The sequence below is a fragment of the Cenococcum geophilum genome, assembly GCF_001692895.1.
Source record: "Cenococcum geophilum 1.58 unplaced genomic scaffold K441scaffold_21, whole genome shotgun sequence".
In the NCBI taxonomy this organism is placed as follows: Eukaryota; Fungi; Ascomycota; class Dothideomycetes; order Gloniales; family Gloniaceae; genus Cenococcum; species Cenococcum geophilum.
Genome location: NW_027137579.1, coordinates 172,545 through 197,773, shown reverse-complemented (window position 1 = coordinate 197,773; position 25,229 = coordinate 172,545). Strand labels below are relative to the sequence as shown.

Here is a 25,229-nt window from a genome sequence, read left to right as displayed (position 1 = left end):
TCCCTAATTATATCCAGGACGATGTATGGATCCAGGGTCCGTGGCAAGGGATCTCAGAAGCGTGACAGTACCTCTTCATTCCACGCTCTGAAAGTTGCCTCCATCCGACGCCGCGGAGGAATCCGATGACACAAAAGCCCGGGGTGGCTGAAGAACAACTTTGTTCAGGTCTGCTAAGCCTTAAACTCACGAGTCACGCACGGTCCCCCGTATTCCGCGTCATTTGATAAGACGACTTCCAAGTATCCAAGGCAGCTCTGCGCACTTCTTGCCATCTTCTCAATCAACCCAACACTACATTGAGCTCATCTATAGCGACCTTCATAATGTGCGGCACAGACTGCTTCCTCTGTCTCCTCTCCATCCTCTTCCCACCTATCGGTGGTACGTAGCTAGAACCCCTCCATCCCACCACGAAACATTAACCGTCCAGCTCCCTCTCCTCATCCCTTCTCCCACAACCCGCCAAAGCTAACATTCCATCCTCTAGTCTGGGTGAAACGCGGCATCTGTAGCGCTGACTCCTTCATCAACATCGCCCTCTGCTTTCTGGGCTTCCTCCCCGGCCTTCTACACGCCTGGTACATCATCCTGAAATACCCGGACCCCTACGACTACGAGCCAGTCGGCGACCGCGAGAACGCCACCGTCACGTACTACTACGTGCAGCAAGGCCCCGCGCCGCCGCGTCGCCCTCACCACGGCTACGGCACCGTGAGCAGCCAGCCCGCCGGCGGCCAGTTCCCCGGCCAGCAGAGCGGCACCGTCAACAGCTTTGCGCAGATGCCCAAGCCGCAGGGCCAGGCGCCCCCTTCGCAGCAGCCATCGCAGCAGCCATCGCAGCAGCCACCGCAGCAAGCGGCGGGGCCGAGCGAGGCGAGGGAGGATGCTCCGCCGACGTATGCGGATGTGATTAGCGGTAATCATAAGGTGCAGTCGCCATAGACACAGACGCATGATAAAAGAGTAGAGCTGGACTGTAAGGAATTACTTGATTGACAAGGCTATTGGCGGCAAGTGTGAGATTATGGGGTATGGGACAAAGGCGTGACGCGGTGGGGGGCTTTTCTGATGGCTTCAGGCATAGGAACATCAACTCCAAATTCTGTAATGCACATGGCATCTGAATAGTTATTTTATGCTAGTTTTGTACGCGACTGGGCTGGCTTTATTCTTTGCCCCCAAGGTATCTATACACAACTGAGAAATCCCGGCCTTTGCACTTGAGATCGGCTTCCACCTCATCGTAAAGCTGCTTCGCGGGTTCTCCGAGACTTAGCTTGACGTTGGCTTCTTTCGCGGCTTTTAGTGCTAGCTTGAGATCTTTGTTTGCGAGGGCGATGCCGAAGCCGCCTTCGTACCCTCTGCTTGCTGGAGAACCTTCGATAACCCCAGGAACGGGATTGTTAACCTCGCTAGGCCAGCATTTGCCTGTGCTGGTGTTGATAATGTTTGCTAGAGCCTTAGGATCGAGGCCCCAGGTGATGCCCATGTTCATGGCCTCAGCGGTGGCTATGTTGTTTAGAGCCAGGAGGTAGTTGTTTGCGAGTTTACCATGGAGACCGGCACCTTGTTCGCCAAGGTGAAGAACCCGACGGCCCATCATCGAGAGGATCTCTGTCACTCGATCAACGAGTTCCGGAGCGGCGCCAATCATGAAAGTCAGAGTGCCTGCTTGGGCTCCGACAACACCCCCCGACATCGGAGCGTCGACGAACTTTCCTTGGCCAGATGAGTGGACGGCATTGGCAACTTCCCGAGACGTCGTTGGGTCAATGGTCGAGCAGTCGATGAAAAGCCTTTCTTTAGCGGTACCATCTTTCAAAAGAGATGGTGGTTGAAGCATAGACCTGTACACTCCCTGAACATGATGCGGTTCTGGCAGCACGGTGATGACAGCTTCCTAAGCAACCGAATCAGCGAGGTCCCGGCATCAAATATGGCGGACATTTTGATAACCGGTATAGCTTGCAAGAATTCAGAGGATTGGCTAAAATAAAATAGTGAAATCAGAGGAAGAGTTACAGAAAGTAACTCCCAACTTAGATCATTGATAGAACATACTCATCATGAAAGGACGGGCAGGAAGAATGAGTAAGATTGGAGACATACAGCCTTTTCACCAACTTCTCGCGCACTATCTGCGATTCCCACGCCCTCAGGGTTCTCTTGGAGGAACTTCTTCGTCGCCTCAAGATTGACGTCTTGGATAATAAGAGTATCGTCAATGGGTAATTTTGCACGGAGATTCTTTGCCATTGGATACCCTGGAGTCAGTGTGAGTATAACTAATTGTCGTCATGTGAACTCCGGATATAATACGCACCCATGCGGCCGAGACCTATGAATCCCCATACTGCTTGTACACTCTGTGAGCTGGAGAAACATCGTCTACAAGTTTGCCTGGCTGTAAGAGTAGCGAGCCGCCTCAAAGGTGAAGCTATCGCTGTCGCTGCTCGCATCTCTTCTGGTTCTTTCGAATGTGAGTTGTGGATTTATGTTGATGGCCAAGAGGATCAAGTCATGTGGCCGGAATGTCTCCAGGGTCTCCGCAATTTGGTTCATCCTGAACCGAGGTCGTGGCAGCAGTCACCTGTCGGAGGCCGCTGGAGCAGTTTTTCGCGGGAAGAGGACCCTTAAAGCCAAGGCTAACGCCATGGCCGATGAAAACTGTAGTGTGAGTAATTGAAGGTTGATCTGCTAAGGATTTCCCAGATGCAGCTTGGTGGTTTCGGTGTTGAGCTTGAAATTAACTGTTGTCCCCTGAGAAAAAGCAAGACGAAAATTTGTGCCACCGGAATTAGTTTTCCCCCTTCCACGTGACCTCTACTGGTGAAACATGTAGTTGGAGTGACTGAAAATCTAGTTTAATGTAACTATGGTATGCATGAAAAATAGAAGGGATGTAGTGCCGCAGCATATTGTTCTACAATCGAAGAAGTTTCTATTGTACAAGAAATTTGAGAACCCTTTTTTAAACGCTGCCGCTATGCATAAGACACGTGCTGGAAGCTTATCTACTGGAACATCAGGTATTCTAAATTTCCTTCATTTCCCTTCTCCACTTATTATGGCCCTTCATGGGCCGTATCACTCCCTCCGTCGTCGACACCCATACGAGCTTCTACCGGAGCTTCTCCCGGAGTTTCCTCAGTCAAATGGGGGTCTTCAGCTTGGTCATCCGAATCCTCGGATTCATCAACAGCATGCATTTGTCTCCTGGTTAACGGTTTCTTTTTACTGTTTTTGTCGCTGGGGTCTATTCGAGGAGCACTGATAGCATCGAGATACTGTTCGTTGGTCATAGATGAATGTAGTTTAGGTGCTGCCGCAGTATTTTGCACGAAAAGTTTCTCACGATAAGTGGCATATGCTTCAGGTGACTAAGAATCTTAGTGCGGCCTTTTAGAAATTCAAGGACGAAAACAGTACTCACATCTTCATCATGATATCTTAATTTGGTCCACGGTTCTTCTTGGGCTATACGGAGGAAGTTCTTTGTAGAGGTCATATCCACATTTTCACCATCAGCAGACTTTATCTGTAGCTGAACAGCGCGAGGTTCGGTTGTGCGAGGAGGTTCGGCCGCTTCTCGCTCGCGGCGACGTGCTGCGTTGTCCTGGTGTGCAAGCGCATCAAGATGGTGGAATTGCGGACGCATCTGAACGATTCCATTGAGCTTGGTGAGATGTAACTCATCTGTTTCTTGGATTTAGCGGAAGCGAAAAGGTGCGAGGCAGGATAGGGAGTCACACTGCCACGAAATGTCCCAAGCATGTACCTAGGTTTGCCAGGCTCCTCCTTGAGAACCTGCCCTCCTAGTGTCTGTTTATTCATAACATGACCTTTATCGTTTGCATCATCAAATCTGCGTAGGAGATCGTCAATATCATCTTCCGTATCTTCGCCTCCTGGATTCGTAGGACTGGGACGTCCACCAGGCCGACTTCCCACACCTCTCTGTATAGGTACACGCTCGAACCCAGAAGCAACACCAAAAGAATTCTGGCCATCCTCCTTTGCCTTTCGAAGGGCTTCACCCCATCTAACGCCTTTATGTTTGTTGTAGTTAAGATGTACATTCATGGGTACGTCGACTTCGATGAAGCCAACTTTGGGTTTAATGCGCATTTCCATGGGTTGCATCCTATTCCTATAGTTGTATGGCTGGTCTTTGGAACGGTTTAGATATTGTAAGAGGTAAGTCTGCTCCATGAGCTCAGAGGTGATGAAGACATCGTATTCCGCAACGACTGGGTCGTCGTCTTCCGTATCTACTGCTGCGGCTGTCGCAAAACAAAAAAGTTAGCATTCTTGGGAATTTCATGAATTTTAAGCCCTGAGATTCAGGGCAAGATAGTATGTTCTTACGAGCCATGGTGGTTGTGTGTTGATGAAGTTGATATTCTCAAAAAAAAAAGTTCAAGGCTGCCCCACCATACCACGTCCAAGTCACGTCTGAAATTCGCGTTCCAAGCTCTCGGCTTTAATGACATGAATACCTCCGAAGATAACCCTCAGTGTAGAGCTGTAGAAGGCTCCTATAATCATGGCATATCTAGCTCCCATCCACCGGCCAAGCAGCGTGCGCCATGCGCTCAAGTTGAACTTCCTGATTGCGGAGGAAGATTGCCTTGTAGTTGCGTAAGCAGTGATAGAAGGCTAGACGGCTTCAGTATGCTAATACGGATATTTTACTCAGGAAAGCCAACCGCCTGGAATTCTACTCCCAAAATTCCGATGGTTTATCTCTTCAGCATTCAAAAGCCATCTATGGCAAAGTTACGATGCTCCAGAAGCTCCGCCCAGCTGCGTCAACCACAGACCACCTCTTCGTAGGGACAGATAGATTCGTCTACTTTACATTATCTTGGGACCCAGAGAGCAGGCAATTACGGACAGAGAAGAAGTTCGAAAGTGTGGCCGATAAGGCTGCCCGAGAATCTCAGACTGGAGAGAGATGCCTTATCGATCCGACTGGAAGATTTATGACTCTCGAGCTGTATGAAGGAATCATAACTGTTGTACCCCTCATACAGAAAGGCAAGAAGAAAAAACAGGATATGGAAATTGGGAATGTGGGAGAGCCAGTGCCAACAAGGATAACGGAAATGTTCGTTCGGTCGTCAGCCTTTCTACATCCAAGGTCAACCCAGATAGAGAAGCCGAAGCTCGCCCTCCTGTATGAGGACTTGCATTCTAAAATTCGATTAAAATTACGGCAGCTTGCATTTTCAGCCGGAGTGGGAAGCGGAGATGCTGTTGAGCTCGAAGATGTGGAAGGGTTGCGAGAAGAGCTGGAGCTTGGAGCGAGTCACCTAATCCCAATCTCAGAGCCTGCATGTAAGATAAGTTTCAAGACTACAGTTATATTCTACGATTTCTAATGAGCAATAGATGGTCTACTAATACTGGGAGAAACGTCGATTACATATTACGACGATTCAACTAATGAGGTGCATATGCAGCCGCTCGAGGAAGCTACCATTTTTGTCGCCTGGGAACGTGTGGACAGCCAACGATTTGTTTTGGCTGATGATTACGGCAGGCTATACTTATTAATGTTGGTCATGGATGGCAGCACCGTTCAAGACTGGAAGCTGGACATAATTGGACAAACATCTCGAGCCTCAGTGCTCATATATCTAGATGCGGGGCAAATATTTGTCGGATCTCATCAAGGAGATTCGCAGGTCATCAGAATCACCGAGAAGTCTATGGAGATTATTCAAACCTTTGCTAATATAGCTCCTATTCTCGACTTTACCATAATGGACATGGGCAATAGATCAGGCGAAGGCCAGAGTAACGAATATTCATCTGGCCAAGCTCGTATCGTAACGGGCAGCGGAGCTTATCAAGACGGCAGTCTGCGAAGTGTCCGGAGTGGCGTGGGCCTGGAAGATCTTGGAGTACTAGGTGAAATGGAACACATCTCGAATCTGTTCAGTCTCAAGTCTAACCCTTCCTCTGAATATGTGGATACGCTGCTAGTAACCTTCGTGAACGAGTCCCGCGTTTTCCGTTTTGACTCAGATGGAGAGGTTGAAGAGGTGGAGGAGTTTAAGGGAATGATCTTATCCGAGAACACACTGCTGGCCGCCAATATACCTCAAGCGCGACTGTTACAGGTCACTAGTTCTCGTGTCCAAGTGACAGACTTAGACAGTGGCATGGTTAGTTCTGAATGGACACCATCGAATAATCAAGCTATTACCGCGGCCTCCGCGAACGACAGCAATATTTTCATTTCCCTTGGTGGTGTCGGTTTGGTTGTATTGGATATTAATGATGGCATCAAAATGGTCACCGGGAAAGTATATGGTGTAGAGAGCCAGGTCGCTTGTATTGCCCTTCCACCAGCTCCTGAGACGATTTGCTTTGTCGGATTTTGGCAGAACTCTGCGGTTTCAGTGCTTGATCTGATGACACTTAAAAGTATAAACACAGTCACTGTTGCGGACGGTTCTGTTCCCAGATCACTGCTTCTCACGAAAATTTTCGAAAACAAGCCACCGACCTTGTTTATCGCAATGGCTGATGGAAACGTCGTTACCTTTGCAATGGATCCACAAACACACGAACTCTCGGGAAAGAAAAGCATTGTTCTTGGAACACAGCAAGCGACTTTTCGCGCTCTACCAAGAGGAGACGGTCTCTTCAATGTGTTAGCTACTTGTGAGCATCCCAGTCTAATATACGGTTCGGAAGGCCGGATTATTTACTCTGCGGTCACCGCGGAGAAAGCAACATCCGTCTGCTCATTTGACTCTGAGTCTTATCCCGGCGCTATTGCAATCGCAACATCAGAAGATCTCAGAATTGCATTAGTGGATGCAGAGAGGACAACACATGTACAGACATTGCTGGTCAATGAAACTGTACGGCGGATAGCCTACTCGCCAAGTCTAAAGGCTTTCGGTATGGGTACTATCAAGCGGATATTAAAGGGCGGAGTTGAGATCATGCAAAGCCACTTCAAACTCGCTGATGAAATCCTGTTCAAGGAACTCGATACGTATCCTCTGAATGAAGATGAACTAGTTGAGAGCGTTATGCGCTGCGAGCTAGATGACGGCACTGGTTCTCTTGCTGAACGATTCGTTGTGGGGACTGCATATCTCGAAGACGAGCCGGCGGCAGCTGAACGGGGGCGCATAATAATCCTAGAAGTAACTGAAGATAGGATGCTAAAGCTGGTTACGGAACTCTCCCTCAAAGGCGGATGTAGGTGTCTTGCTATGGTAGAGGGGAAAATTGTAGCTGCGCTCATTAAGACCGTAAGTTCAGCATTCTTAATTACCAAAATTAAACACACATGTAACAATCACATTAGGTCGTCATATATTCCTTCGAATACTCAACTCCCAGCCCTCCAAGCCTCACCAAGTGTGTCAGCTTCCGCACATCCACAGCGCCTATCGACGTCACTGTCAACGGCGACACCATTGTTGTCGCCGATCTTATGAAGAGTGTATCCGTAGTACAGTATAAGCGCGGTGGGGCTGGTCTACCAGACACACTTACCGAAATTGCTCGACATTTCCAGACAACTTGGGGCACCGCTGTTGCTGAGGTTGCGGAGAACACGTACCTAGAGAGCGACGCTGAAGGGAATCTGATGGTGCTCTACCGTGATACGAATGGCGTCACCGACGATGACAAACGGAGGTTGCAGATAAGTAGCGAGATGTTGCTTGGTGAAATGGCGAATCGTATTCGGAGAATTGAAGTCCTTACGGCTCCGGATGCGGCTGTTATTCCTAGGGCTTTCATTGCAACTGTGAGTTTCCTACACTGTTTTCGCCGGCCGGACCCCAGCATATACACTACGTGAGGAATTGTGACTGATACATCGCGCAATAGGTTGAAGGATCTCTCTACCTCTTCGCGCTCATCACGCCATCAAAACAAAATCTCCTCATTACCCTCCAATCGAACTTGGCCGAACTCGTCAAGAGTCCCGGGGATGTGCCGTTCAACAAGTATCGCGCGTTCAAAAACCAAGTGCGGGAGTCGGATGAGCCGAATAGATTTGTAGATGGGGATCTCATTGAGCGGTTCTTAGACTGCACTGCAGAGGTGCAGGAGAAGGTGGTAGAGGGCTTGGGTGTTGATGTAGAGGAGGTAAGGAGCATGGTGGAAGCGCTAAGAAGGTTGCATTGAGTATAAGGGGCGATGGGGTTGTGGGCAAAATGGTGGATTTCAGCATTTGTTATTGAGTGGTAATCTAAGGATTTTGCCGGAGCATCCACGTTTAAGATGGAAATATAATGTCGATGCATTCCAGGCGTGGTGTTTTTAGTGTGGCTCCTGCCTTCAAGGGCTATACAGTCGCTTCAGAAAAGGATGGTCATATGTCATAAACCATGATCAGCTACACTTTTCTATACTCGGGTATAATACTACCTATTAGGCGTAGATAAACTTCTACCCCATTTATCCCCGTTTTCTATTAGCCTTTATACTATTTCTTCCTATAATTGCTATTAGTATAGAAGTGTTAGGCGGTATCTAATTAGCCTAGGAGTTCGTAGGTTTATAGAAGTTAGTAGAAGTTAGTAGGAGTTAAAAAGAATACAAATTAGTTATATTTTAACCGACAACAGGTATATATAGAAGAGTAACGTACGTCAGGAAAACGGGAGGTGGCGCACGAAATTTGGTTTCGCTAAAAGTGATTTTGGGGCCCGGGGCCAGCTTTCCGCCATATTAGCTGACCCCCCAGAGCTATACGCCAGCTTTCTGCCATATTAGCTAACCCCCCAGAGCTATACGCTAGCTTTTAGCCATATTAGCTGACCCCCTAGAGCTATACGCTAGCTTATAGCTATAAAATAAATATTGTTACTATTATTATATTTATTGCTATTAGGGTATTAAAATCCTAAAGGCCTCCTGGTAGGCTTTAAACAGGCTCTAAGCAGGCTCTGGTAGGACTTTAATTTTCCTAATTATTTAAATTATCCTAAGTACCATCGGGTCCCCGCTATATTCCCGATAGCCTCGACACGTGTCTTTACATACCCCTTGTACACCTAAATGCCACCTTATTTTTTTACCCTTTCTTACATCCTCCCTACCTAGGGAGGCACCAAAACGATAGCTAGCAGACTGTGACCAGAACCAGACGACCGTCGCCAGAACCAGACGACCGTCGCCAGAACCAGACGACAACGACCAGCCAGCGAACACCACGAACAATTCAATCGATCGATCGATCGAATCGAACCAGAGCCTCGATACAGCCTGTTACCGAATCAAATCGGATCAAGGCCTCCTAGGGAGGCACCCTAGATGACCACTGTTTGAACCAACTCCTCCCCTAAATTGAATTAGACACTAACACAGGCAGGCCCTAGGCCTAGTTAGGAAATCGGTACACGACCGGCAGATTATCGGGAATACCGTAATCGACTATTTGGAGCCTCTACGTGAGGTTCCCCCCTGCTCCTCAATTAATCGCTCGAAGCCTGAGCGGTAGTCTCCCTAAAAAGACGTAGAGCTCCTATAACAGACACAGGCAGGCAGGCAGGCAGGTAGGTAGGTAGGTACGCAGGTACGCAGGTACGCAGGTACGCAGGCAGGTATGTAGGTACGCAGGCAGGTACGTAGGTACGCAGGTACGTAGGCAGGTACGCAGGTAGGTACGCAGGTAGGTACGTAGGTACGTAGGCAGGTACGTAGGTAGGTACGCAGGTACGCAGGCAGGTACGCAGGTAGGTACGCAGGTAGGTACGTAGGTACGTAGGCAGGTACGTAGGTAGGTACGCAGGTACGCAGGCAGGTACGCAGGTAGGTACGCAGGTAGGTACGTAGGTACGTAGGCAGGTACGTAGGTAGGTACGCAGGTACGCAGGCAGGTACGCAGGCAGGTACGCAGGTAGGTACGTAGGCAGGTAGACAGGTACGCAGATACGCAGGCAGGTAGACAGGCAGGTAAATAGGCATTAGACCTAGTTAGGAAATCAGCATACGGGTAGCGGATTATTTAGACTAGCCAATTAACGATTTAGAGCCTCTGCGAAAGGCTCCCCCCTTTAACTGCTATTAATTTAATTTTAAAAAATTTAATTTTATAAATATTATGGCTATAAGAAATATTATAAATATTGCAGTTATAGGAAATATTATAAATATTATAACTATTAGATACAAAGTGGCTAAAGTAGCTAAAGTAGCTAAAGTGGCCCTGGGCTAGCGTAAAGAAGTGTACATGAGCAGATCAGCGGATCCAGCTAAAATGACCCCGGGCCAGCCCCGGGCTAGCCCCTGGCTAGCCCCTACCACTCTCCCGTTTTCCTGACGTATCTTAGGTTCTATATACACACAGGTAATCTAATTAGCCTAGGGGTTTATAGGAATTTATAGGAATTTATAGGAGGTTATAGGACTTAATAAGTAATTAGAATAGGCGTAATATAGTAGTAATACCCCTTGACACGGCAGGGTCCTTTGCCAAGTTCGCTTGTATTGACGACTGGATTCAATTGGATATTTATATTAACCCAGCTTTTCCGATTGGTTGATTCTTATCGATAACATAAGGACCCAAATTGCCGTGTCAAGGGATAGGTAGTATATAGATTTTTTTTAAAAACGCGTTTAAGGGTTTATGCGCTATATCTTATACCTTTAACTATATTATAATTAGCTTTTATATATATAGAATTAAAGACAATTACTTAAAGATTAAAATATATTAAGTAAAGCGTTAATAACTATTAGTAGGGCCTCTATAGAGCTATTTAAAGTTAAAATACGCGATTTAAAATATTTTGTTACTACTAAAGCGACGCCTACAAGCTTTTAGAAGATTTATAGGTAATAGGGGGTGTACAGGGAACTAAAGTTAGTGCGCTATTCTAATTGGCTTAGGAGTTTGCAGGAGTTTTTTAGCGTCTGTGCATCTTTGTGTCACTTGAATCTTCTGGATTTATGAGATAAGCACACAAAGCATTTCCTGTGCCACTCTTGAGCCGTGATTGTCCAAAGTTTTGAATCGTGAACTTCGAATGCTTGTCATAAAGAAGACATAGGTAGTTGTGAACCCTCCGTTTACCAACGTGAATGGATAAGTACCAAAAGAAAATCGCCAAAATCGTCAAAAAATTCCCATCCGTGTTCTCAGCTAGACGATGAGCCCGGACATTAGCGAATTGTGCACTTGGCGGCAAGCTCTCCTAGCCTCTCATCGTTAAAGTCCTCTACGGCAGGACCTCTGTTAGCTTGGCTGCGCATTGGACCAGCAAGCTCAGCATTAACCCAATTCCTCTCGTCTTCGTCAAGATTTGCCCACGTCCATTTCAGCTCGCACTGCGCGGGGGCTTCCTCAACGATATGGCGGATATAGTCTTTAATAAACGGTAGGTAGACTTGTTCCTCATCAGAGGTGATGCACATGGTGAATGCGATGACGATCTTAAGCATTTTGAGATTCGTCAAGTGTTTTATGAAGCTCCAGGGAGAGTGGAAGATGATGGAGGAAAAGTCTCCACGGAGAAGGACTGTTAATATGTGGAAATGTCTAAAAGAAGGATGCGGAGACTCATAGGAACTGAACAAGCCAGGTTCCTCGCTATTGTGTAAAATTCGAAAAGAGTTCTTCCCATAGAGAATTTCAATTCCTTCATTATAAACTTGATGGCAAGTGCGCAGGATATTAGTGCCAAGGCTAGTGCGAGGGTTTGCTGTCCTTGCTTTATTTCGCCCGCTTTTGCGATACGAAAATCGTACTCGTGGCTCATAATCATCATTCCAGCTCGTCAAGTCGATCGCTTTGGTGTTTACTAAAGAGCATTCGTAAATCATATCCCGGAGTTCGCGAGGGAGATCGAGGAAACACATCGGCGTAGCATTCTCATCATGATTGTCTGACATGGTGAAAGGATGGGGTGAGGTTTCATGATCGCCGCAAGTCGATTCCACATCGGAATGGTTTAAACCTTAAGCGCATGAAGAACCCCTCGAATTAATAAAGCCTGCAGGTAGAATTATCCCTTAACCCGCTGACTAGCCTATGTAGATTTAATTAATACAATACCATCAACTATGCCTTCTAATAGTACTTCTAATGATGTAGACCTTATTCAGCCGACTTAATATAATGTTCAACCAAATCGAGTTGCTAAAAACTATTTAGCAAATACTAACGGCTTCATACTCCCAATCACGACGGTTTGATTGTATTGAATTTTGGCGGGTTCAGGGATAGAAGTCTGTCCCACCTTGTGCACGGTCCCACCTCGTGCACAGCACCAAAATACGTCTTTTTAAAATACTTATATCTTAATAACCATGATAGCTATTTATATAAAATTGTAAATATGGCTTATAAAATAGTAATAAAAGCTTTTTATGAAATAAAAATATAAAAATAATATAATTTATAGTATAATATGAAAGAAAATCACTTTTCTACAGGTTAAAAAATAAAAAGTATTGTGTAAGGTCTAATTTTAAATATTTTATTTTATAAAAAGCTTTTTTTACTATTTGATAAACTATATTTTTATTTTATATGAATAGCTATTATGGTTATTAAGATATAAGCATTTTAGAAAGACGTATTTTGCATAATTTTGGTGCCGTGCACGAGGTGGGACCGTGCAGACTTCTAGTACGAATCACGTGCTCCCCGACCCAATGCAAATATCACCTACCATATTATAAAAATTTAGTCGTTAAGATTGAAACTGCAAAGAACTTCTAGTCCTCCTGTTCAGATTAGACATTAATATCGAAGATCGGAAATATTTGCAGACCGCATTCGTGGGAAACTTACATATAATGGAGCACACGAAATGCAAGGTAAAAGGCTATACTATGCATGAACCTTATTTTTTGTATACCACCTGGGAGTAGCAATGGCTCAGCATGTTCTACTTACTGACGGCCTTGTTCAGAATCATAAGCCGGCCTGTGAACGCCACACTGCAATGGGATTATCATGGACTGTATGACGAAGTATAATCCAAGAATCCTCTACACATATCGAACAAGACACATATTAGAAGGCTTTGTTCGATGCATGAAGTATTGCTGCACTAATTGAAGCGTGCTTATTCAAGGTCAGTCGCATAGGAGTTATGCACTTGGTCGATCGTCCTAATCGTAAAAGGTTAAATACCGCGGTAAATTCGATTTTGGGGATTTGAATCGCCTTTTGCAAGTAAGCTTGGACCTGGGTTACCTCAATGTCTATCCAATTGCTCCTCTACCTAAAGCCAATTACTTGCTATTTCCTCCTATTTGAGCACGCCATCTTCATCATCGTCATCTGCATTTTTTACGCTAGCTAGCTCCAGAGTCTCTCCTCCTTCACTCTCATTACCAGCACCGCTCTTATCTAGTTCTTCATCGCTAAACCTTTCTCCAGAGAAAACATCACCATCCCCAGTGGCCAGTAGCGGTTCATTGCCCGCAGTACTTGTACTCCCAACTTTATTTCCTTCTTCTCTTCTACCAATAATAACACTCCCAGCTACAAGTAGCGCAGCACCCAGCCACCACAGCCCTGGCAAGGACTCCGAAAATATCAAAGCACCGAGAAATGCGGTAATCATGAAATTTGCCGAAGTATTTATGATGCTCACGCGGACTGTCGATGTAGCGAGTGTCAAGGCGCGAGTAAAGAGGCCCCACATAATAGCGTTAAAAAGGAGGTTGAGGGCGAAAAAAAGCTGTGGAACGTTAGAAAGCACATTCCATTGCTGTTATACCAGATTGCGGATTGCATACACCACGGATAAAGAACTCGACAATCTTATTAGAAGGACTGAGGTCTAGGCCCCTTGATATTGCGCTTGCCCATGATGTAGTGAGCTCTGTAGTGGTCCTAAACAATATAGTTATCGTATTAGCATTCGCAGAGGGAATCTTTAGGAATTTTATCTGATGAACGTACAGCTTCGCAAATACACCGTTGAAAGCTGCGCAGGCCCCGCTAGCTATTGCAAGAACTAGCCACGCAGGTTTTGCTCTTGCAGCCTCCATGATGAGTCCGGATTCTTAGAGGCCTCCGCAATGTCTCGGAGGGGCATGCTGAGCAGTAAGGGGAAGTGAGGTTCCTTTCACCGGGCCAAGCTTCCCCTTTTAGGAAGGCGCTATCGGCAGCGATAACTTGGGCTGAGGCTCCGTGCTCATTCAGACCTCTCTAATTCACTGAAAGGTACGCAGCAACTTTCAAATAGAGCGAAATCCTTTCAAAGGGTTATAGGCAGTCAATTCATAATATTTTTAAATTATGTACTTTTCATATCAAGCAACACAGGCTTAGGTATCCCTTGCAACGTTGATTCGTGTCCTATTCTTATCGATAAGCTCCAGCCATTAGATCGCTAGGATCTTTGAGCCGTGATAAGGAATATAAAGCTCAACATATATATATTTTAATATCTATACTCAATCCTTGGTAGAGATTCGTTTGGGATAGGCGTTCTAGCAATCGCCCTTCCTACTGAACAGAATTCTGCGAAGCTTCTGCCAGCTCTGATTCTGGTGTTCCCCACGGACCACCTACAGTAGGACACCAAACGTTGCATAGGATTGGGGTAAGCTTGAAGGGGCTTGTAGCCTGTCTTATCGCCTAGGTATCTTCAATTTCTTGACGATGCTCGAGCTCAGGATGCTAGTGTGTGCAAAGATTTGAGAATTGGTAGATTGCGCACGTTGTGAGGCGCAAGTTCACAGAAAGGCGAGCCTTCGTTTGATTTATGTGGAAATATTTAGGAAAGAAGGGCTGGCGAGATTTAGCGTACCTGCAAAATCTTGGCGCGATTTTGGGAAAGCTCGGACCACATCCAGCAAAATAATTTCGTGGGGTCGACTTTTCAAAATCCATTATCACTGGCTAGCATCGTCCGCAAGGCCTGGGTAGGCCGACCTTTTCACCATGGCAGACGACGGCATGCTACTCAATTTCTCTGTTGGAGATGGAATCACTACTGCTAAGCCCTCATTTAAGGGTGGGCGTTGGAAGGATAGACTAACAGCGAAGAAAGCAGCATTGCACTGGCAGAAAAAGGTGGCAGGAAGTTTGAAACCCACACAAAATGGAAGACAGCATAGGAGTCCAGATTCTGAGGGGTCGAAAGGGTACATTGGCCCAAGAACCACAAAGAAGCCTCGAATTAATGGAGAGTTCAAGCCTGCATCGAATAATCATACAGTGTCCAACATAGCAAAGACTGGCACAGGTGGACACGAAACCCAGAAAGGTCACCAGAAACAAATTATATCTTCTCTATTCACTTATAACCCTACTTCGACCACTATATCAATACCTCAAAATGATGCTCAAGATGAGCCGCCCGTCGAACCCTCGAATGCACCTCTGACCAGCAAGCTCGATACTTTCACTTCCCTTGGCCTTTCTACAACTTTAGCAAGCCACCTACTGCATAAGATGGACCTGAAGGCACCTACGATAATTCAGAAAGTTGCCATAACAAAGTTGATTAAGGAGGATTCGGATGCTTTCATACAGGCAGAAACTGGGTCAGGGAAAACGCTGGCATATCTGTTACCAATCGTGCAGAGGATTATAGAGCTATCGGAAACCCTAAAGAAACAAAATGTCGAAGATGGTCTTGATGCCGTGCACAGAGACTCTGGGCTCTTTGCAATTATCCTTGCTCCAACTCGAGAACTAAGCAAACAGATTGCTTTGGTGCTGGAGAGCCTGCTCCGCTGCGCCCACTGGATTGTGGCTGGGACTGTTATTGGTGGGGAGAAGAAAAAATCCGAAAAAGCACGCCTACGGAAGGGTATCAATATCCTGGTAGCAACGCCGGGCCGATTAGCAGATCATCTTGAACACACAGAGCGGTTGAATGTTAGCAATGTGCGTTGGCTGGTGCTTGATGAGGGTGATCGGTTGATGGAGCTTGGCTTCGAACAAGAAATCCAGAAGATTGTTGGGAATCTAAATCTCCGGATGAGAGCTACGAAGGATCCAAAGTTCAGGATACCAGGGTTACCAGCGAAAAGAACAACTATCCTATGCTCGGCAACTATGAAGATGGACGTTCAACGTCTCGGAGAAATCAGCTTGAAGGAGGCCGTACACATTCACGCCGATCCAACAGATACCAAGGATGTGGGTGGCATTCAAGACGCAAAGGAGAATGGATTCTCGGCCCCGGCACAACTGAAGCAGTCGTATGCCACTGTCCCAGCTAAGCTACGCTTAGTTTCTCTTGTCGCATTCCTCAAACGCGCTTTTGCACGCAAAGGATCCGTTATGAAAGCAATTGTCTTCATCTCTTGCGCAGACTCTGTCGACTTCCACTTTGATGTTCTTACTAGTCAGCTCGATACCGAGTCGACCTCAGACTTGGCCGAAGATAAGGAGACGCCTGAGGAGCAGACAAAGCAATCCGGGAGCAAACAGAAGGCCACCAAATCCGTTACCCAGTCCAATCCCACTACGCTTGCCGTAACTCACGCACCTTCTCCTCTCCTGTCACCACCAACACATTCCATCACAACTTATCGTCTTCACGGCTCCCTCCCGCAAGCCCTCCGCACTTCGACCCTCGCCCGCTTTACTAAGAGCTCTGAACCATCCCTCCTACTGGCCACTGATGTTGCTTCTCGTGGTCTCGATCTTCCCAACGTGGATCTGGTAATCGAATTCGACCCCGCCTTTGCGCGCGAAGACCATTTACATCGTATCGGCCGCACAGCACGAGCCGGCCGCGACGGCCGGGCATGCATCTTCCTAATGCCAGGGTGCGAAGAGGGCTACGTTGATATCCTCAAAGAAGACAGGAAGGAAAGCGAAGCCCGGCTGCATATCGGACGGCAAGATGCAAATGAAATCCTCAAAAAAGGCTTCACGTTATCCGAACCAAACCAGGGCCCAAAAATTGCCAAAGCGGAGAAGATTGGATATGCGGAGAAAGCGACAGAGCTGCAGCTTGCTATTGAACGTTGGGCGCTTGCTTCCCCCGCTCGGCTGGAGAGCGCTAGGAGAGCCTTTCAGAGTCATGTTCGGGCATACGCTACGCATGTTGTAGCTGAGCGGAGGTATTTTGATATTAAAGAGTTGCATTTGGGACATTTAGCGAAAGCCTTCGCGTTGAGAGAACGCCCTAGTGGGATGAAGGTGCCTGGACTGAGGACGGGAACTGGAAGGGATGGTGGGAAAGGAGTTGCTAAGGCAAAGAGAACAGAGGGCAGGCAAACCACGAAGGCGGGTGGAAGTACAAAAATGGATTTGGGTGTTCCTCGTTCTGGCGAAACGGAGGAAGAAGCAGCGAAAATGAGGAAGGCTGTTAGGGCAAGGGAGAAATTCATGAGAGGGGTTGGTGTCGCCGATGAGTTTAACCTTGGTTGAGGTATTGCATGAATTCTGAAGAGATCTCAATGGTATTTGTATTATGAATTTATACCCATGCTGTTGCAATAGTCTTCTACAATACATAGATATTGGACACATGTCTACAATCAGCTTTCCGAAGGCTCAGAGCGTATTCGAGGCCGCGAAGGGCAGTTTGCCATCGCTAGTATAATTAGCAACATTACCAAATAGGGTTACTACGGTCAGGCTGGACAAACCTGTGACATTACCCTCATACTGGCATTAAATAGGTCCAGCTCCTATATTTTGCCTCTGCGTTATAGAGGACATTCTAATCCCATAGTGGAGAGAGCTTGTTCTGGACTGAGACAACGCATCATTGGTGATGTTTTCAATAATCAACAAGATGAAATACCCTGCAACAGCCATGCTTGATGTGGCTAATATTGTTCTTGATATACTTTATGTCTTAACAACTTCCTCCGTTAATATAATCATAGGTCCGGCTGATTATGCATCTTGAAGCTCTTCTTCGCTCGATCCGGTGCCCGGTTTTTGAACTGTTCGCCGTTGATCTCAAATACGAGCGGCTTAAGCTTCTCCTGTCCTTCTTTCGCAGCGAGCGGGACTTCGAATCTGAAGATTGTATGCTCCTTGGGAATGGCTAGAAACTGTTATCAGTGGTTATACCAACCATTTAGAGAAAAGTCCAAGGCTCACTCTTCATCACATCCTTGCTTGTCACAATCTCAACCACAAACATAGCATCCCTGACTACAATGCCTTTCAGCCCGACACGGCTCACACACCTACTCCGCACAACCTCCACTAGCGCCCCGTGCATATCCGCACTCGCAAGTACCGGTCCAGCGCCGGCAGGGCTCACATACTGCCCCTTCCTCTCGAACACGGCAACCCCATCACTTCCAGGATCCCCAGGGTCCCGCTCTAGCCCCAATATCTCTCGCATATACCCGCACCATAGCCGGTGCAGCGGTTCATAGATGCTGTATTTTTGTTGCGCCTTCGGGATATCGTAGAGACACAGCGCGCGCTTCTGTGCGGCAGAGAGTGGGCGTGGTTTGTGGGACTGCCGCTTTTTAGCCGCAGCTTTGCGGGCAGCGCGAACCTGGCGACGTGTTGAGCGCGCGGAGGGAGTTGGCGACGAGGGACGGAGTGGGAGCGGTTTGTGCAATACGCGCTCGGTGAAGATACGGTTGGCGGTGGTGGGCGAGTGTGCGCGTGCGAGGAGACTGTGCGCGATGTGTTGCGCCTCCTCGACGGCGGCTTGGTCAGTCATGAGAATGGTGAGGTTGACTTCGTAATACAGATCTTCATAACGAAGTCACTGGATGATTTAACACTGCGGAATCGTGCATGTCTTGGCGCGATTGATCCCCACTCTGGTTCCTCATCGGGTCGGCCAAGGCTTGTTCTGAATGACCTCAGAGTGCAGCTAAACAACGTACAACTCGTACCCCTTCTCTTAAACTCAACAACCCTGTAGATAACCCTGTCTCGGCTTTAGTTATAATCTCAAGAGTATGCCTTAGGACCCCGGTGACTTTCGCCAAGAAGACGTGACGGCGCCTAGATAAATTATCTTCAAAATACGAAGGCAGAAGTAAGACGTTCTTGGAAATATATACGCAAAAGCCCCAGATTGGGCAGGGCTTGCGATTTTAATGCGAGATCCTGTTTTGGGGGCTGTCTGGACTCCCCTAGACCATCATATTACCGCGGTATAAGTACGATAATCAGCGCAACTTACATCATTCGTCGCCCAGCGATCATGGCAATGCCCTCGCGAAGAGCCTGAAGACTGCAGACCGCGTGTCTTCTGCATGTTTGTCTCTCCTTACCGACCCACGGGGCACGCTTTGTTTCCGGACAACCTGACCCAAGGACGCCACAGACGGGAATACGAAGCCTAAACTTCAAGGCAGATTTTAGGGCATCAATCATTCACCACGCATACGCGCCTTATTCCCGTAATGTGGTCGACTCTAGCGCCTCACTCTAACAATATATTCATCTGTATGCATCTGATGCCTACAGTCTCTCTTCAGATGTTTAATTGTTGATGTCTCTTCTCAGAACACCTCATCATCTGAGATAGAATCAAAATGGGTCCACCGTTATTTCTCCGCCAAATATGGACGCTTGCCTGGAAGGACCTCTTGCTCGTCCTTAATGGCAAGCGAAATGCTTCAACCATATTTCGCGCGCTCACAGCGCCCATTGTTTTGTCCATTTACATGTCATTTATCATTCGCATCTACTGGCCTCAAGAGGTATATGGCGTTGGCACACCCAATCCCATAAGAGGCTTGTCGGACGCAATGAATTCCGCAGGAGGTGGCCGTAACACACTCGCACTTTGCAATTATGGTCCTTCTGGCGGTGAAATCGACAAAGTCATCAACATGGTTGCGACTTCAGCTAGAGGGAGTGGAAAGGCAGTTGAAATCCTGACTAACCCTGACCAACTCCTCACACTCTGTCGCAGCTCTCTCTCTGGAACTACCAAGTGTTATGGTGCAGCTGAGTTCTATTCGTCTATCAATGAAGGCGGTCACTGGAATTATACATTGAGAAGCGACGGTTCGTTTGGATACCATGTCAACACCAACAAAAATAACAATGACCCTGAGATCTATTCCCTCCCTCTCCAACATGCAATCGATTCAGCTATTGCATCAGTGGAGACCGGCGCTAGTACACAGGATCTCCCAAGCAACGTCGAGGAGTATCCATTCACCTCCAAGACGCAGAAAGAGTGGAACGATTCCATCAGGACCTCAATTCAGCACGCTAATATCTACTACATTGCCATCGTATGGTATCTCGGATTTGTTGGTCTGTGTTACCATATTGTTGGTGTAATAGCAAGAGAAAGAGAGCATGGCATGGCAGATCTGATCGAATCAATGATGCCGAACACGGCTCGCTGGCAACCGCAAGCAGCTCGTCTCCTAGGCCATCATATAGCCTTTACGATTGTAAGTGTTTAGTAACTACCCCATGAACGGCGCGCACTTTTACTGTAGCTTTACTAACAAACTTTATCACAGGTGTACTTTCCAGGATGGCTTGCAATGGCAATTATCACAAAAGTCGGCCTGTTCCCTAATCTTTCTGCCGGGATTATTATTATCTTCAATATTCTGGCTGGCCTCGCGCTGAACTCGTTCTCGATACTTGGCGCATCATTCTTCAAAAAAGCTCAGTTGAGCGGTATTACCATCATAGTCATAACGCTCATACTGGGAGTTGTCGCTCAAATTACGGCCAAAAGCCTGTCCACTGGCGCGGTTGCTATCCTAAGTCTTCTATTTACTCCCATGACTTTCGTGTTCTTCTTCATTTTCATGGCTCGTTTTGAGCATTTGCAACAGCATACAAACCTGATCAAAGCTACACCAGGTGCTACTTGGACGCTCCCTGGTATTGTCCTCTGGATCTTTTTGATCGTTCAGATATTTGTGTATCCCATCCTAGGAGCTTTGGTCGAGCGGTATTTGTACGGCACTGCATCAAAAAGAGGGAGAACAGTGGTATTCGGGGAGACCACAACACCAGTAACTTTGATAAACTTTACCAAGCACTATTATCCTAACTGGTTCTACCAAGTTATTACGCCTCTCCTTGGTTTCAAGAAAAGTCCAGTGGTTGCTGTCAAAGATCTCTCGCTTTCTGCAATGAAAGGCCAAATCATGGTCCTAGTTGGTGCTAACGGCTGTGGAAAATCCACTACCCTGGTACCGCTCCCTAGTTAGACGTATTATGGAATTACAGACTAACAGCATGTGTAGAATGCCATCGCTGGCCTCAACGATGTTACCAGTGGCTCTATTACCTTAGACGGAACTGGCGGTATTGGAATATGCCCGCAAAAGGTATTTACACCATATTCGATGCATAGCGTTCAGTTTAATCATTGAGAGTTCACTGACTTCTAAATTAGAACGTTCTATGGGATACTTTGACGGTCGAGCAACATGCTAGGATATTCAATAGGATCAAATCTACTACAATTAGCCCTACCTCCGACGGCGAACTCAGCCAACTCATATATGACTGTGGACTGACCAACAAGCTGAAGGCATACTCTAAAACATTGTCAGGGGGCCAGAAGCGGAAGCTACAGCTCATTATGATGTTGACCGGCGGAAGCAAAGTCTGCTGTGTTGATGAAGTATCTGGTGGACTTGATCCTCTGTCAAGAAGAAAAGTCTGGGATATTCTCCTCGCAGAAAGATGCAACCGAACAATCATCCTCACGACACACTTCTTAGACGAGGCAGAGTTTCTGGCTGATCACATGGTCATAATGTCCAAAGGTACACTGAAGGCTGAAGGATCGGTATCTGAGTTAAAAAATAAGCTTGGAGGAGGATATCGTATCCACACTCTTCATGGGGCTGGTTATGGACCACCTCCAGAAACCATCGATCTTTTGAGTGACGTACCAAAAGAGGTTATGTATGACCAAACGATATACACTGTGTCAGACACTGGTCGGGCAATGAAAGTCATTAAAGAATTCGAGAATAAGGGTATCACTAAGTATCAAGTGACCGGCCCTACGATCGAAGAAGTCTTCATGAAGCTAGCCGAGGACCCGGATTCTGAGAAAGCATCAGAAAGTTCAGATTCGGTATCCGAAAATGCTATCACTCCGGCTCCTTCTCACCACCACGAGAAAGCTACAGCAACTATTACGCAGAAACACAGTGGGGAACCATTACTGAGTGGTAAAAGGATCGGTTTTGTCCAACAAGCTCTGATTCTATTTCGGAAACGGATGACAATTCTTCGGAGGAACTACATCCCTTATGCTGCCGCTTTTCTTATTCCTGTTATATCAGCAGCTCTCTTGTCCATATTAATCAAGAACTACAACTATCCAGGATGCTCTCCGGCTCAGCAAGTTAATACTCAAGATCTCGAGACATTATCCACCAACAGCAACTATAAGCCTCTACTGGTCGTCGGTCCAACGACTGCACTCTTGAAAGCAGACCTCACCAAACTTCAAGGCCTCTTACCGCAACAATTTGGCGATGCCAACAGTTCCCAATCCGCCATATTCCAGTATGTTCATCTAGTCGATACTATGGACGAGTATAATGCGTTCATCCACCAGAACTATGCAAATGTGACGCCTGGTGGCTTCTTCCTGGGTGGGAATGGCACTACACCAACTTTCAGTTATTATTCTAATGTTGGATATCTCGGCGTTTACTCTTCGATTTTTATGCAGAATGCTTTCGACGTTCTGCTAACGAACATTTCAATTACTACCCAACTTCGGTTAGTACTTCGTTTCCTGCAACAGCAATCCTCATTAAATATCCCATTGCCTTTCGTTGTAATACCCTCTTAAACATTTACTCATATTATCGTAGCGCCTTCAACTACCCATGGCCAGCAGATATGGGAAATGCTATACAATTTGTCTTCTACTTCGGTCTGATTATGGCCTGCTACCCAGCATTCTTTGCGCTCTATCCGACCGTCGAAAGATTGCGAAAAATTCGAGCCTTAGAATACTCCAACGGAGTCCGCTCTCTTCCTCTATGGTATGTGCGGTGTATCTTCTAGCGCGTAGTGTATATATCTAGAGAGTAACTCACTAATATTCTTTAGGCTCGCGTATCTTTCGTTCGATTGGATTATCGCCTTGTTGGTTAGTGTCTTTGTCACGATTGTCTTCGCGGGAGCTGCGAAGAATGCCTGGTGGAACCTCTCCTACCTCTTTGTCGTGCTCTTCTTGTATGGTTTAGCATCTATCCTGTGGTCTTACTTGGTTTCTCTTTTTGCCAAAACTCAGCTCGCAGGTTTTGCCATTGCCGCTGGCTCTCAAGCGTAGGATTTATTCCATTCGAAGTTAAACGACATGACTAATTCGTGTTACAGATTCATGCTTCTGATGTATATGACGGCAGTCTTCAACATTGAATCCCGTGTCGATCCAGCTAAGGTCGATGACGATATCACGATTGTCAATTTCACGCTCAACCTGGTGACGCCAGTCGGAAACTTGATCAGAGCGATGATGATTTCCATGAACATGTTTTCCTTCCTCTGCTCCGGTGCACCACCAAAAATGGCAACGTACCCTGGTGCGATCAAGCTTTACGGAGGCCCGATTGTCTATCTCGTGGGACAATCCCTCGTTCTCTTCGGTGTCTTGATGTTGTGGGATCACGGCTGGACCTTGTCATGGTTCAAGAAAGCCGCCCCCGCTCCGGATGTTGAGGTCCATGACACCAAGGAAAAAGAGGTCTTGGATGAGATTGAAAGAGTTAGAAATTGTGATGATGGACTACGCGTCTTACACCTAACAAAGACCTATAAATCTCGCGCTTTCGGTAATGTAACGGCTGTAGAGGACATAACCTTTGGCATCAGGAAAGGGGAAATGTTTGCACTGGTCGGCCCAAACGGAGCGGGAAAGTCTACAACTATTACTATGCTCAGAGGAGAAATCCAACCTTCTCAAAAAGGTGGTGAGATTTATGTCGAAGGTATAGATATTGCCAAGGAGAGGAAGACTGCTCGATCACACCTTGGCGTCTGTCCGCAATTCGACGCTATGGATCAGATGACTGTACTCGAGCATCTTGAGTTCTACGCAGGCGTGAGAGGTGTCAAGGATGTAAAGCACAATGCACGACAGGTCGTAAGAGCTGTAGGCTTGCAGAGTTTTGCTAATAGGATGGCCTCGAGACTTTCGGGGGGCAATAAGAGGAAGCTGAGTCTGGGTATCGCATTAATAGGTAAGTCTTACGCTATCTTATTTAGCTAGCCCTTTCGCTCACATGGTGCCGCAGGCAATCCTGAAGTAGTGCTCCTCGATGAACCTTCATCCGGCATGGACCCTCTTGCCAAGCGCACAATGTGGAAAACTCTCACAACCTTTCTGCCAAACAGGTCCATTCTTCTCACAGTACGTCCTGCTGGCTGTCAAATTTGTACTTCGCTAACCGATTTTCCAGACCCACTCCATGGAAGAGGCAGATCACCTAGCTGACCGCGTCGGCGTTCTCGCCAAGAGAATGCTCGACATTGGTTCCACGGCACATCTTCGCAACAAACACGGCTATGGCTTCCACATTCATCTCATCAGCAAATCCGCACCCTTGACCTCTACGGAAGAAATGGAAACGGTTAAGTTATGGATTGAAAAGTCTCTTCCAGGAGCTCAGCAAGAAGGTAAGCCGTATCATGGACAGATGCGATTCAACATACCTGCGCAAAAATACCTGTCGGAACCCGAACAAAAACAAAACAATGAAAAAACTCCGGAAACTTTCATTCGTGACGAAGCTGGCATCTCGATTGGTGCTTTGTTTGTCCTGCTCGAGGAAAATAAGGACGTCCTCGGGCTAGAGTTCTACTCCGTCTCGCCGTCTACGTTTGATGAGGTTTTCTTAAGGGTTGTGGAGAAGCATAATGTGGGTGAGGAAGATCGGCCAGCGGTGACGAAGGATTTCAAGTACTATATGAGAAAGTTATTCAAGCGAGCAGTGGCTGTTTGAAGGGCGGAACATTTCTTGAATTTTGTCGCAGCTCGCTGTTGTAATTTTCCTTTTCTTTTTGCTTCTCATCCCTGCTCATTTTTTCGTAGATAGAATTTATACACTTCAAAATAGGGACACACTCTAGAACAAACTAGAGGCACAAAGCATAGAGTCCTTCATACGTTGGACGCTAGCAGCTTGTCGTCCAATGAGAAGCCATGAGAGAGATCCACACGAGGTAAAATGGCAATTATAGAGTATTTTTAAAGTCGCATTGAAGCTCCTGTGCAGGATCGCCTATTATGGTTCTCATGACCTGCTTCAAACGTCGCTTGGGAGAGAAGAGCTCTTTCCTAATCGGGAAGTGTATTTGCTGCGGGGCCAGATTTATTCCG

At 46.8% G+C, this 25,229-nt stretch overlaps 10 protein-coding genes across 10 annotated transcripts; 4 read left to right on the top strand and 6 right to left on the bottom strand.

Annotated features, from left to right (window-relative positions):
• Positions 1–326: 326 nt before the first annotated feature.
• On the top strand, positions 327–945 carry K441DRAFT_687099 (uncharacterized protein; the record flags this gene model as incomplete). The annotated part of the gene is made up of 2 exons (XM_067652062.1): positions 327–384; positions 491–945. The coding sequence occupies 2 exons, from the start codon at positions 327–329 to the stop codon at positions 943–945; spliced, it is 513 nt and encodes a 170-aa protein (XP_067503985.1).
• A 223-nt stretch (positions 946–1,168) lies between these two features.
• On the bottom strand, positions 1,169–2,462 carry K441DRAFT_687098 (3-hydroxyisobutyrate dehydrogenase; the record flags this gene model as incomplete). The annotated part of the gene is made up of 3 exons (XM_067652061.1): positions 1,169–1,903; positions 2,113–2,267; positions 2,327–2,462. 3 exons carry the CDS (start codon positions 2,460–2,462, stop codon positions 1,169–1,171), a joined length of 1,026 nt encoding a protein of 341 aa, XP_067503984.1.
• A 606-nt stretch (positions 2,463–3,068) lies between these two features.
• On the bottom strand, positions 3,069–4,378 carry K441DRAFT_696353 (uncharacterized protein; the record flags this gene model as incomplete). The annotated part of the gene is made up of 4 exons (XM_067652877.1): positions 3,069–3,383; positions 3,437–3,699; positions 3,756–4,286; positions 4,372–4,378. 4 exons carry the CDS (start codon positions 4,376–4,378, stop codon positions 3,069–3,071), a joined length of 1,116 nt encoding a protein of 371 aa, XP_067503983.1.
• A 125-nt stretch (positions 4,379–4,503) lies between these two features.
• On the top strand, positions 4,504–8,569 carry K441DRAFT_636220 (DNA damage-binding protein 1). The gene is made up of 5 exons (XM_067646466.1): positions 4,504–4,644; positions 4,703–5,343; positions 5,398–7,280; positions 7,337–7,783; positions 7,867–8,569. Exons 1-5 carry the CDS (start codon positions 4,550–4,552, stop codon positions 8,164–8,166), a joined length of 3,366 nt encoding a protein of 1,121 aa, XP_067503982.1. The 5' UTR covers positions 4,504–4,549; the 3' UTR covers positions 8,167–8,569.
• Positions 8,570–10,920: 2,351 nt separating this feature from the next.
• Positions 10,921–11,880, bottom strand: K441DRAFT_696351 (uncharacterized protein; the record flags this gene model as incomplete). Its single annotated transcript, XM_067652876.1, has 1 exon — positions 10,921–11,880. One exon carries the CDS (start codon positions 11,878–11,880, stop codon positions 11,152–11,154), a length of 729 nt encoding a protein of 242 aa, XP_067503981.1. The 3' UTR covers positions 10,921–11,151.
• Positions 11,881–13,059: 1,179 nt separating this feature from the next.
• Positions 13,060–14,024, bottom strand: K441DRAFT_636217 (uncharacterized protein). Its single transcript, XM_067646465.1, has 3 exons — positions 13,907–14,024; positions 13,741–13,837; positions 13,060–13,682 (listed from the first exon to the last, which is right to left on the bottom strand). The coding sequence occupies exons 1-3, from the start codon at positions 13,993–13,995 to the stop codon at positions 13,248–13,250; spliced, it is 621 nt and encodes a 206-aa protein (XP_067503980.1). The 5' UTR covers positions 13,996–14,024; the 3' UTR covers positions 13,060–13,247.
• Positions 14,025–14,858: 834 nt separating this feature from the next.
• K441DRAFT_659764 (ATP-dependent RNA helicase-like protein dbp7) lies at positions 14,859–17,518 on the top strand. Its single transcript, XM_067648589.1, has one exon. It carries the CDS (start codon positions 14,894–14,896, stop codon positions 17,339–17,341), a length of 2,448 nt encoding a protein of 815 aa, XP_067503979.1. The 5' UTR covers positions 14,859–14,893; the 3' UTR covers positions 17,342–17,518.
• Positions 17,519–17,799: 281 nt separating this feature from the next.
• Positions 17,800–18,605, bottom strand: K441DRAFT_687093 (RNase P/MRP, p29 subunit; the record flags this gene model as incomplete). Its single annotated transcript, XM_067652060.1, has 2 exons — positions 17,800–17,969; positions 18,026–18,605. The coding sequence occupies 2 exons, from the start codon at positions 18,603–18,605 to the stop codon at positions 17,800–17,802; spliced, it is 750 nt and encodes a 249-aa protein (XP_067503978.1).
• A 451-nt stretch (positions 18,606–19,056) lies between these two features.
• Positions 19,057–19,469, bottom strand: K441DRAFT_659762 (uncharacterized protein). The gene is made up of 2 exons (XM_067648588.1): positions 19,403–19,469; positions 19,057–19,342 (listed from the first exon to the last, which is right to left on the bottom strand). The coding sequence occupies exon 2, from the start codon at positions 19,268–19,270 to the stop codon at positions 19,073–19,075; it is 198 nt and encodes a 65-aa protein (XP_067503977.1). The 5' UTR covers positions 19,271–19,342; positions 19,403–19,469; the 3' UTR covers positions 19,057–19,072.
• K441DRAFT_636209 (P-loop containing nucleoside triphosphate hydrolase protein) lies at positions 19,121–25,107 on the top strand. The gene is made up of 9 exons (XM_067646464.1): positions 19,121–20,307; positions 20,380–21,066; positions 21,121–21,204; positions 21,273–22,621; positions 22,717–22,890; positions 22,958–23,176; positions 23,228–24,090; positions 24,145–24,260; positions 24,310–25,107. The coding sequence occupies exons 1-9, from the start codon at positions 19,432–19,434 to the stop codon at positions 24,850–24,852; spliced, it is 4,911 nt and encodes a 1,636-aa protein (XP_067503976.1). The 5' UTR covers positions 19,121–19,431; the 3' UTR covers positions 24,853–25,107.
• Positions 25,108–25,229: the final 122 nt, after the last annotated feature.